This window comes from Phaseolus vulgaris, chromosome 2 (assembly GCF_000499845.2).
Source record: "Phaseolus vulgaris cultivar G19833 chromosome 2, P. vulgaris v2.0, whole genome shotgun sequence".
NCBI lineage: Eukaryota > Viridiplantae > Streptophyta > Magnoliopsida > Fabales > Fabaceae > Phaseolus > Phaseolus vulgaris.
In genome coordinates, this window is record NC_023758.2 from 30356045 (window position 1) to 30368908 (window position 12864).

At 30.5% G+C, this 12864-nt stretch overlaps 1 protein-coding gene and 2 non-coding genes across 4 annotated transcripts; all 3 read left to right on the forward strand.

Moving 5' to 3' along the window:
- Nucleotides 1–1650: 1650 nt before the first annotated feature.
- LOC137811347 (amine oxidase [copper-containing] zeta, peroxisomal-like) lies at nucleotides 1651–9291 on the forward strand. Of its 2 annotated transcripts, XM_068613040.1 has the most exons (13): nucleotides 1651–2160; nucleotides 2256–2378; nucleotides 3963–4072; nucleotides 4327–4632; nucleotides 5248–5360; nucleotides 5449–5779; nucleotides 5874–6089; nucleotides 6181–6417; nucleotides 6799–6984; nucleotides 7460–7600; nucleotides 7978–8246; nucleotides 8521–8602; nucleotides 8906–9291. In XM_068613040.1, the coding sequence occupies exons 1-13, from the start codon at nucleotides 2124–2126 to the stop codon at nucleotides 9026–9028; spliced, it is 2274 nt and encodes a 757-aa protein (XP_068469141.1). In that variant the 5' UTR covers nucleotides 1651–2123; the 3' UTR covers nucleotides 9029–9291. The 2 variants fall into 2 exon arrangements, with proteins under 2 accessions (XP_068469141.1, XP_068469140.1); XM_068613039.1 differs by having other exon boundaries at nucleotides 2017–2378.
- A 501-nt stretch (nucleotides 9292–9792) lies between these two features.
- Nucleotides 9793–9864, forward strand: TRNAC-GCA (transfer RNA cysteine (anticodon GCA)). Its single transcript has one exon. It is a non-coding gene; the product is annotated as a tRNA-Cys (tRNA).
- Nucleotides 9865–10001: 137 nt separating this feature from the next.
- On the forward strand, nucleotides 10002–10073 carry TRNAC-GCA (transfer RNA cysteine (anticodon GCA)). Its single transcript has one exon. It is a non-coding gene; the product is annotated as a tRNA-Cys (tRNA).
- The last annotated feature ends 2791 nt before the right edge of the window (nucleotides 10074–12864 follow it).

Below are 12864 nucleotides of genomic sequence, written 5' to 3' on the forward strand. Positions count from 1 at the left end.
CTCAATTAAAAGTAGTAATAAACTATTTTTTTTATATTTTCGATATAAAAATAGCAAACACATCACCTGATTAACCGTAACACTTGTTACAATAAAATTTAATAAAAAATTACCAAAAGTTTAGACATCATATAAAATAAAACTTTTTAATGGAAACAGGATTAAAACCTTATATATTCAAAATTTAATAAAACCTTATTATAATTTATTGCAAAATGAACACCTTTATTATTAAATGTTGTTAAATATTATACTTACCTAGCGTTAAGGACGGTTGAAGGCTCATTTATTGCATTTACTACTCAGAATTAATAAAGATTGAAAACTCATTCATTACACTTACCTTTTTATTAATAATAAATTTTATAATTCTCTTTAACACATTAAATTTATAAGAATATCTAGAAATATAATGAAAGATTATTAGATAGAAATTAATTTTAAAAATAAAAATTAATTATTATATTGAGTAATTACATATTATTGTATAAAGTAAAAAATATTGATATATAAAGTAATTTTTATTATTAATAAAATTTATAAATTAGTTTTTATATTGTTATTTAATTAGTTACTTAAGTTCTAGTTATTAATTAATGTTAGTAATTATATATCAATTTAAAAATTAATTTAAATTTTTTTATTAATAATATAAATTATTTTAAATATCAATATTTTTTAAATTTTTAAAATAATATTTCATTTAATTAATACAATAACTAATTATTTTTTATTTAATAAATTTTCTTTTAATGTATCATCTGATAAAATAATATTTAAATTTTATACTACCTTTTTACTATAGGATTATTTATTAATATTCTAATATTCAAACTTATAAATTTGTAAAGAGATATGTAAATATTGAAGCCAAGACCATAGTAAGTTATGCAAAATCTTATAATAACTTTCAATTTGAGGGTTTTAAATAAGATTCTTAATTATAAAAATAAATAAAACTAGTTTTTCTATTTTAGAAGTATTTTTTTCTCCAGGTTTAGAATAATATCAAAATAATATTTAATATAATTATTTTTCTTATCGAGTCCATGAAACAGCTAGCTTCTTCTTCTCTTTTCAGTATTTCGGTCTTTTACTGCTATCTTGAACTTTCAGCTACAAAATCTATTAGATTGGGCTTGGACTAGTTCTCAATTATTGGATATGATTTTTTATTTTTCTGCTGGGTCAGAATCAACTCTCGGCTTCTAGGCTTAGGATGACTCTCTGGTGGGTGTGTGTACTTACTCCTATGATAAAGTCAGAATCAATTGGTTTTATTATTAAATAAAAATTATTTTACTTACATGTTGAGCAGACCACCTATTTACGGTGTTCATTGTTTTGGTTTGTTTGAATTTTTAATTTTCGCATCTTATAATTATTAAATATATTTTAAATGTTTTGGATCTATTTATTTGACTATATAATAACTAAATAAATTTTAAATTGTAAAAATAGAAATACAAATAAAAATTATTGACATTAAAGCAAAAAATAGAATATTTTTATTTAAATGGGAAAACCTTATTAGTATCATTTTTTATTTCTAATAAAAGAAAAAATCGATGGGACATAAGGTCCATCCAGCTGTCACTGGAGCTCCACTTGCAGGTGGTTGTATTGTATGTTCCGCTTTCCTATGTTGGAGTCTGATGTGTTGTGTTGGCTCACATTTGTTGATTGCTGAATGCTGAATGCTGAATGGCCATGATGCTCCAAACAGCATAGACTATTGGTGACTTCTCTGAGGTCACGACAACAAAGACCAACAAAGAGAAGGAAAAGACAATTGTCTTTATCAACCAAACCCACTTACGGCTGCTTTCAATCTTCGTTCAAAAGAAGCAGTGGTGACGAATCCCCGTACGATCAATTTCTTTCAATCTTCATGGAAAAGCAACACTGCTGACACAGCCCCATCCCCAATTAGTTCAATTACTTTCGATATTCAGGGAAAAACAACTGTGGTGACGCAACCGCATACGTTCAATCAATCATTCCAGAACCACCATCTTCCACCACAACAGCGGATAACAGTTTTTGAGGTTGTGGTTGCTGCTGCTGCTGCTGTCGTGTGGGGGTGGCGGCGAGTGTTGCGTTGTGCAGTGAGGCGTTGCTGTATGTCAGTGGAATACTACTGCGGTGGAGTTTTCTACGGTGAGCTCGCTAACCCTTTACAATGGCCACAGCTCAGGAAAAAGCGACGCCAAATAATCTCAGTAACAACCCCACTGCTTCTAATTCCTCCGCAGTTCCCTCTTCTTGGGCCCACCCCACTGCCGATCCCTTCCGAAACAGACCCTCCGTCTCCGCCCTCGTTTCCGCCGTCGACTCCTTCCCCGATCCTCCTCCCAAAACCACCTCCACCACCAAAGGTATTCACTCCTACACCTTTTTATTGATTTACCTTAGAAATGGAGTTTTAACAGAGCAGTTATTGTCTTTGTGCGTGTTGTTACGTGTCATACATGCTCACTTTCTCTGTTCCTTGAAGATACAATAATTGTTTCAATGACACCAGCAATGTGATTTGGTTTGATTCTGAAAGAGGGTGTTTGTCTCTTTCTTAGGTTCCCACCACTACTATCTTTTGAATCTCAAACACTGTCACCACTTCACCTTCTACATTCCTTCTTGTTGCAAGCATAGGAGTCTCCCAACCAATTGCCTCTTCACCTCGCTTTTCACCATGACATTTTTCCCTTCTAATAATTGGCTTCTCAAAATTCCTTTATGGATAAAAGACATTTATAGGAAAAAAAATACAATTAGAAGGTATATTGGTATAAATGAAGGGCGTAAATAACAATTTCCAATTTTAAAGATAAATAAAATTTATATGAAATCCTTTAAGAAATTACCTTGGTAACCTTTTATTGTACGGATTACTAAGCTGAAATCTCCATTAAAATTGGAAAACAAGTAGGTAAGAAAGTCTATCTAAGTTTGTAGTAATTCTATATGCTCACTTAAAACCATCATTAAGTCTCTTAAACTGTAAGTGTGTAACATAACAAAGATATATAAATGTGTAAAAATAAAAAATAAAGTATTGTGTAGAACATTAAATAAAAATAGAAAAAGCATTCATGGTGTTTTACATAAACTTTTTTATTTTAAATTTTTTTTTTCCTACCATCTCTGTTTTTATTGATGTACATCTTAGAGCCTGGACTAATATCAACTCACTGAATGAGTCAAACTAATTATAAGTAGATTGACCCGTTTTCACATTAAAAAAACAAATGTACTTTGAAGATATTAGAATTTTTAGTATTGGTTAACTATTTAAATATTTGATATTATTATATATATAAATAAAATATCTTTAATAAAGAGTTGTTTTTTTTTATATATATTTTTTAAAAAAATTAACGAGTCAATCCAGTTAAGCTACTTAGGTGGAGTTGGGTTGAAAATTTTCTAATTTCATAAAGTAGAGTTAAATTGACCCATGCTTATCTCGATCACCTATCTATGTGATGCTTACTTATGTGAGCTGGATTCACTCACGTTTACAGGAAAATGTGTGGTTTATGTAGTCCCTTATTGGGTGTAGTTGGAGAGGAACATTTATACCTTTAAGGATGTTTCTTTTGCCAAATTTTTTGATCTGTTAATGAAGTCTCCTGCTTCTTTGAAATAAAGGGTGTCACTACTTGTATTTTCAGGGACATTGGAAGCTTGTCTACATTTTAAAATGTATAAAACCATTCTTGTGCCTTCATCTAAAACTTTAAGAGCTAGTGTTAGTAGTGTTAGATGATGACAGGTTTTATATCTTGAATACTTCTTACTCGGCTTATTTCCCTGTTTTTCCTGGATTTTTTTGTATTAATGTATTTGGTCTTTTTTTTATTCAAAGGATTCAGTATATTCTCTCCCTAGTTGTTCTCTTTTTCTTTAATGAAATTTCTTCTTTTATCAAAAGTATTTTCTTTGCTCACTTCCTGGCATAGGTATCCCAGTCATGATGAGAGTTCAAACCTGCCACCCTTTGGATCCACTGTCAGCTGCTGAAATATCAGTGGCTGTAGCAACAGTTCGGGCTGCTGGGGCAACTCCTGAGGTAGATATCTTGATATTTTTCTCTTTAATTTCAGATATAGCTTAAATTTATTATCTAGTATGGTTATGCTACTTTATGTTTGACATTATGTAACTTCTCCAAATGCTTGTGTTTGTATGTTAATGAAGTGTGTTTGGTTGAATTTATATTGAGAAATAATCACTTACTTTTGCCAGCTTAATTATAACATTTGAAAAATAAAGGTTTGTTTTTCCAGATTTACCATGTGCAAAATTATTTGATTATTCTCTTAGGTGAGGGATAGCATGCGCTTTGTTGAAGTAGTGTTGGTAGAACCAGCTAAGCAAGTTGTTGCATTGGCAGATGCATATTTCTTCCCTCCTTTCCAGCCTTCGTTGCTTCCCAGGACTAAAGGAGGACCTGTGATTCCTTCTAAACTTCCCCCAAGGAGAGCACGATTGGTTGTTTACAACAAAAGGTCAAATGAGACAAGCGTATGGATTGTTGAACTCAGGGAAGTGCATGCAGCAACACGAGGTGGTCACCATAGAGGCAAAGTTATTTCTTCCAAAGTCGTTCCAAATGTTCAGCCACCAATGGTAAATATATTTACTTGATTTTATACTTTGATAAAGTTTTGCTCCTTGTTAAAATTTGTAGTCTTCCTTATTCCATGCTTATTGTATCTGGAACCTTGTTTTGCCAATTTTTGTGTGAGATAGATTTTTTTCATCTTTCATATGTAAACGCCTTTGCTAAAACTTGCATAAAAACATTTATCGAATAGAAGTCAAATAAATGTTAATATTCTAGCATATTTGTTGTGCACATATGGGCAATTAAATAAATGCAATTGGAACAATTAATGTATATGAAAATATCTTATCATCTATATAATAGATTATCTGCTAGAATTAGTTTTCCTATTTTTTCATCATATCCTAGGATTGTTACCATATTTCCTTATCAGGATGTGTTTTCCAAACTTAGTGCTGTAAGTTTGATGAACATCCATTCATTATAATATATTTCAATTGATAGAAATTATTGTTTCATTCTCTTTTATGTCACTTCCTTCCTCTGAACCTAAAACCCATACTTTTAACAATACCCTAATATGTAAAATTAATGCAACTTCCACACTGACCTGTTAGTCCTTATATCTATTAGTTTCAAATTAGAATAGCATTGTGTAATTCATACTATATGTACAGGATGCTGTGGAGTATGCTGAATGTGAAGCTGTTGTGAAGGACTTCCCTGCATTTCGAGAAGCAATGAAGAGAAGAGGGATTGAGGACATGGATCTTGTGATGGTGGATGCATGGTTAGTTGGTAATTTGAGATGATTTTAGCACATTTTATATGCAGGTATTTCATTGATTTGTTCTTTCTAATGGATGTGAAACTTACAGGTGTGTTGGATATCATAGAGAAACAGATGCTCCTAGCCGCAGGCTTGCTAAACCACTAATCTTTTGTAGAACTGAAAGTGACTGCCCCATGGAAAATGGCTATGCTCGTCCAGTTGAAGGAATCAATATACTTGTTGACATGCAACATATGGAAATTCTTGAGTTTGAAGATCGAAAACTGATCCCTCTTCCACCTGCTGATCCATTGAGAAACTATACTTCTGGTGAAACCCGGGGAGGAGTTGATAGAAGTGATGTGAAGCCATTACAGATTATTCAACCCGAAGGTCCAAGTTTTCGTGTCAACGGGCACTTCATTCAATGGCAGAAGGTGATTTTCTGTATCTTTACTTATTCTACTGGCTAATTCATACAAGCTATGCTGTAAACTTGTAAAAGTAAATGTTTTTTATTTTTGTGTGCAGTGGAACTTTCGTATTGGTTTTACTCCTAGAGAAGGTTTGGTTATTTATTCTGTAGCCTATATTGATGGAAGTCGAGGAAGAAGGCCAGTGGCCCACAGATTGAGTTTTGTTGAGATGGTGGTTCCTTATGGAGATCCGAATGATCCTCACTATAGGAAGAATGCTTTTGATGCAGGAGAAGATGGTCTGGGTAAAAATGCGCATTCTCTCAAGAAGGTCAAGTCATTTTCTTCTAATCTAGTCAAATTAACCTCCTTTCTCAATGTAGATGAAATTAAAATTTGTTTTGCAAGAGGCATTATTGCAGGGTTGTGATTGTTTAGGCTATATCAAATATTTCGATGCTCACTTCACAAACTTTAATGGAGGTGTTGAAACAATAGAGAATTGTGTCTGCTTGCATGAAGAGGATCATGGCATCTTGTGGAAGCATCAAGACTGGAGAACAGGTTTGGCTGAAGTTCGACGGTCTAGAAGGCTGACAGTATCTTTTATATGTACTGTGGCTAACTATGAGTATGGATTTTTCTGGCACTTCTATCAGGCAAGTTGTTCTCTGGATTCGCTTATCTGACTGAGTCTGTCTGATACGATTGGTAGAATTTCAACCATGCTTAAGATTTGGTGATATACACAGAAATACTTTCAAAATTTTGAATATTTATAAGTGGGTGTCCCAGATCTTTATATGAGAGTAGAGAGCACTGGCTTCCAGTTGAGGGTTCTGCTGTGTACCCTAGCAGCTGAACCAGAAAGAAATGTATTCTTTCGCTTAGTATGTTTATTCTGACTTTCATTGCTATGTTCTGTACTGTTTATCCTACCCCTCTACAGGCATTCATATGTTTTTGTGGTGGATTTCAATGTTCAAACATAAGCATATGAATGTCTCCGTGATTTTGTATTTGCTGTTTCCTTCGTTCAGGATGGAAAGATAGAAGCTGAGGTCAAGCTCACGGGAATTCTCAGTTTAGGAGCATTGCAACCAGGCGAAACTCGAAAATATGGCACAACTATTGCACCTGGATTATATGCGCCTGTCCACCAACACTTTTTTGTTGCTCGTATGGACATGGCTGTTGATTGCAAGCCTGGTGAAGCATTTAATCAGGTCAGTGTTGGACTAAAATTTTCTTTGGGCAAGATCTTCAATGCTGAAGGAATCTTTTGGATGGTCGTACTTCAATATTTGAGCCAGTGTAATTCGCTTATTGCTCATCTCAAATTTTATGTTTTAGAAAAAAAATTAATTGCATGAAAATCTTCAATTATATAGCTTGCATTCAGTTGCAGAAGGATAAGCATAAGAATGGATGGTGTTTTGAATAATACCAAATATTAATATCCCTTTTGATATAGCCGTCCATGTCTGTGAAATTTCTGTCCTTTTTTTTTCACCTTCCTTCCTTTCCCTGTTATTTTATCATGTTGAACTTCTTTTATAACTTTATAGTCCATTGTGTGGTTCCCTTTTGAAAAAAGGGAAGAAAAGGTCTTTCACTTCCATCAGAATTCTAAAATTAAGGCTTGGTGGTTCATAAATAATACCAGAAATTAGTAAGGAAGTTCCACTTCTCTCTCTTCAGGTTGTTGAGGTGGATGTCATAGTTGAAGAGCCAGGAAAGAACAATGTTCACAACAACGCATTTTATGCAGAGGAAAGACTGCTTAAGTCAGAATTGGAAGCAATGCGTGATTGTAACCCTTTATCTGCTCGACATTGGATTGTAAGTTCCTTCCACTTGAAAGAAGAAAGGAAACAAAAGATTCCAATTTTTTCTTGGCAAATATTTCCACCTGTTTCTGCAACTGTAGTTATTGTGCTGCAGGGACAGTCAGTGAATTTTTCAAATAATATTATTCTCTGTGCATAATGCTTATGATACATATGTATGTAAAATTCCTAAATGTTTGCGTGTTCATAATCTGTTTCTTCTACCTTCTGAGTGTTCTATTCGAGCTTTCCAAGTGCATATTTTGTTCCAGCTAATGTCATATTCAGTTTTTCTGCAGTTGTATTTCTCAAAGTGGGATTATTTACTTGTTAAAAAAATTACTATTCAACATATTCTACCCAGTGTTGCTCACTTGAATCCTGTTTCAGGTGAGAAACACCAGGACGGTAAACCGAACAGGGCAGCTAACAGGATACAAGTTGGTACCTGGTTCAAATTGTTTACCCTTGGCTGGTTCAGAGGCCAAGTTTCTGAGGAGAGCAGCTTTCTTGAAGCACAATCTTTGGGTCACTCCTTATGTTCCCGAAGAAATGCATCCTGGAGGAGAGTTCCCTAATCAGAATCCACGTGTTGGAGAGGGTTTGGCTACTTGGGTTCAGCAAAATAGATCACTGGAGGAAGCTGATATAGTTCTTTGGTTAGTTCATTTGTTTCTATTCACATATTCTTAGTCTTTATTAATCAGTTTTGGGATACTGTGTACATGGGAAAAAAGAGTTGATCTATAATTTCCACATGTTTGAAAGTATAAAATCTTAGCTTTTGCATATCCAATACGCATTCAGGGATGACAATTTTTCCCAGCATCTGGGGTTGTCTCATTAAAACATCATTGGCTAATAACTTTACTCTTTGAGCTTTGTTCTTATTAGTTCTTTGCACATGTTATCTGACATGGTGGAATATTCCAGGTACGTGTTTGGTGTGACACACATTCCCCGATTGGAAGACTGGCCAGTTATGCCAGTGGAACGCATTGGCTTTTTGCTTATGGTATTCTACTCCAAATTAGCTTATTTCCTTGCCATTCTTTCTGTGCAAGACTAGAGTGAGATTCATGTTGAACTACTTATAACATGCTTATTTCTTAAATTTTGAGTTCACTATAGTTCTTCAGTGTGAATCTTATTTGAAATCTCCTAATCCAAAACTCAAGTCCATTTTGGAAGAGAATTATACATTAAGTTTGTAGAAGCAATTTTCAGTAGCATATGTTGAACCAACAAAGTTGTTTAAAGAAGAATATTCTCTGTTGATAGTTCTGAAATTAATTATGTCCTTCTATTCATGATGCAGCCACATGGGTTTTTCAATTGTTCCCCAGCAGTAGATGTTCCCCCAAGTGCAAGTGATTTGGATGATAAGGATAATGGGATGTCTGCGAAGCCAATTCAAAATGGGGTGATTGCCAAACTTTAAAAGGACAAAAGCTAGAAACATGTCACTTGTTTATCATCACCACAGTAAGTGCATCAATATAAAAATAACGAAGCTTATTGTGGTGCACTTGGATATTTAAGAATAGGTATTTTGGTGATGCATGTGATGATGTAATTAGAAAGTGTTTGGCCTAAATAAATTCGCATATACCATACACTGTTGCACTTTGTAAGGTTCAGTTTCATATATTTTTATACAAGGATTGTTCTTAATACTATGATATATACATTCTTTGTCCTTTACATGTGTCACGCATGGATTCGTATAATTTCGGTAGTACAAATTACCAAAACCATGGCCCATAATACTTTATATGTCCAGCATCACTAACGTGTAAATAAGAATAATAACAAAGATGATGGGAAAGGTTTATAACATTTGTTAAGTCAAAATCATTGTTATATTATCTACAATGCAAGATTACAATAATGTAACAAGAAACTCAAATAGAATTATTCAATTTTAAATTAAAGTCTTGTATTTTATTATCAAGACTCAATATTCTTAATTTTACTATACAAGAGTGTTTTTTATAAGACTGGACCCCTAAAATTAAGAACTTATGCGGAAATTGTCTCCAAATATCAACTACACAGATTAAATTGTTTAATGACATAAATTTCATATTTTTTTCAGTTTTTTTTTTCGAAATATATTCTACAGACTATATTGTGTGTCTTATTTTAGTTATATAATATCAAATATATTCTACAAACAAAATAGAAAAATTATTTAATAAAATTGGGTCCATAGCTCAGTGGTAGAGCATTTGACTGCAGATCAAGAGGTCACCGGTTCGAACCCGGTTGGGCCCTTTCTTTTTAATATTTTTAAATAATGTGATATTATCATTTCTTTTACATGGTTAGATTTTTTTAAAAATAAGTCAAAGACTTAGAAAATATATTTAATTAAAATTCAGATTTGAAATAGATAATTATTTAATAAAATTGGGTCCATAGCTCAGTGGTAGAGCATTTGACTGCAGATCAAGAGGTCACCGGTTCGAACCCGGTTGGGCCCTTTCTTTTTATGTTTTTAAATAATGTGATGTTATCATTTCTTTTACACGGTTAGACTTTTCTTAAAAGATAAGTGAAAGACTTAGAAAAAAATATTTAATTCAAAATCAGACTTGAAATAGATAAATATAATTTTTTATTTTATTTCTGTTACTATTATTTTATCATTTTTATAATATATTTTAAGTTGTATATTTATATACTTTTAATATTAAGTATATTAACATGCAATCAAATAAACTTTTTATGGAAAAATAAATTAATATCTCATTATAAAATAAAGTGTTCAAATTGTTTGTTTTACATTTTTAAATAATATAATATGTTATAGTCGGAAGATAATTAACTGTGTGAGAAAAGATTTGTTTTTTATGGTTTTTTTAAAGTTAGTTTTTTTTTTTAAAAAAAAAGCCATGTTAAAGAGTGACAAAAAAAATATTTAATTAAAATTAGGATTGAAATAGATAAATATAAGTATTTTGTTATTATTATTATATAATTTTAATAATGTATTTAAGTTGTATATTTATTTATTTTAAAAATATTAAGTATTTTAACATACATATAGAATCAAATAATTTTTTTTATTGAGAAATAAATTAATATCTTGTTTAAAGATCTCATTGTACAATAAAGTTTTAAATATACTTATCCCTAGAATTGCATAGCACCTTAAAAATAACCTTATATCATATAAACAAGTTAGATTATACTCCTATATATTGTTTCTTTATCCTATCTGATTCTCTTAGAGTAATAATTATTTTAATGTTCATAACTTGTTTAGAAATTACTTCTTAATTATTTGAAAACTTTATATGAAATAGGTGTTTTAGTGTATTAAGACTATATAAATAAAATTTATGTTCAACGTATATACTATTTATCTCAATGAGACAATGCACTTAGCTTCTCAATTTTGTAAATTAAAAACAAGTGTGTTTATTTTTTTATAAGTTTCAAATTGCAATGCAGATACACATCAAGTCAAGTTTTCAAAAATGATTAAGATAAACCTAAAAAAAAAATTTCTTGACAAATAACATACTAAACTTGAGTCTTGAATTCTTATATATAGACAAAAATTAATTAAATAAAAGTATTGCTCGCTTAAACCATTCAAGCACTCTTCACTTTCAGCCTTTTGTGCTGGAGAATATCTAGAGTTTTTAAACAAAATTAAAGAGCCTTTTCATCATTTTTCATTTAATTTGTCTTTTACTTATAAAATAAGTTTACATTTTTAAAAAATATGTTTATGATACTTTCATATTCGAAAATATAAAATCAAATGCATGTGAATATTAGAGATGCATATGTACGAAAAATTCACCGCAAGAAAATCATGAAATAGAAACCAATTTTAGAAGAAAAAAAAATAGTTACTATAGTGACTAAATTAGATATAATTTTAGAGACTAAAAAAGTTGTTGGTTTCTAAATTAGTTTCTATGATTGTTAAATAGTTTATAAATTGATATCTAATTAGTTACAAAAGTTTTAACTACCAATAATTTAGATTCTAAATTTGGTAGAAAAACCTTGGTAGCTAATTAGATATCAATTTAGAAATTATTTAATAATAATAGAAACTAATTTACAAATCAATTTTTTTTTAGTTTCTAAAATAATATCTAATTTAGTCATTATAGTAACTAATTATTTTTCTCTCTAAAATTGGTTTCTATTTCATAATTTTCTAAATAAAGGAAAACCTCATTTGAGCTCAAGACAATGTTATATGAAATTGTGGTAGCTTTTTTTATTTATTATTAGAACGTGTCAAATTATAAATATAAAATCATTTTTGTTATAACGGGTAAGCTTTAAGAGAAAGAAGTTATAAAAAAAAAAAAGTGAAAAAAAAGTGTAAGCTCACACATTATTTGACTTAAAGGATTGAATTGTCTTAAAGGCGAGTCTCCAATACAATATTTAATAAATTAAACTTTAAGCCTGCAACACAAGATATGTTATATTTCATTGAAATTTGTTATGATACTGTTACATGTTTCTTTTATTTTAAAACAGTGAATAAGGATGAAAAAACCCAATAATTAAAAATATTCTAGTATTAGGTTATTCTTGGGACTAGAATTTCTCAATAATTGACTCCTTATCAAGACATTATTTAAAAGAAAAGTGTAGGGAGAAGAATAAAGTTAACAAAAATTATTTTAAAATAAAATTTTGTAAAACGACATTTGGAAATAGAATGATCAAGTTGTAGAGTATTCATATTCATGTCATATTAGTAATCACACTTAAAATATAGATCTTGTACAATAACAAATTCTTTCAAATTTATCTAAATTTCTTTGTTAATTATTTATTTCTTCACTCGTATATTTATTAATCCAAATGTAATATGCAAAAGAAACATAAAAACATAAAACAATCCAAACTCTTTAATAATTTTACATTAATTATTTAAATAATGATGGACTCTAAATCATGTAAACATTATGTTAAAGAGTTCAATCAAATGATTATTATACTGTGTAAGGAAAGAGATTAAAAAACTATCTACTACAAAGTGTTTAATAATGTTAAAACTAATTAGTGCATCCTTGTTACTGTCTTAATAGTTTCTTTCTTTAATGATTCAATGTTATTCTCGTAGTTTAGATTCTATATACATATATGAAGCTTTTTAGAGATAATACTCGGTATTATATTATTTTGTGTATGAAGTATTTTCAAATTAATAAAAATATTTTTTTAATCTCATTCTTATATTTTATTGTTATAGTCCGGAGATTTTATATTAATTAGAGATTAGAACATTTTATA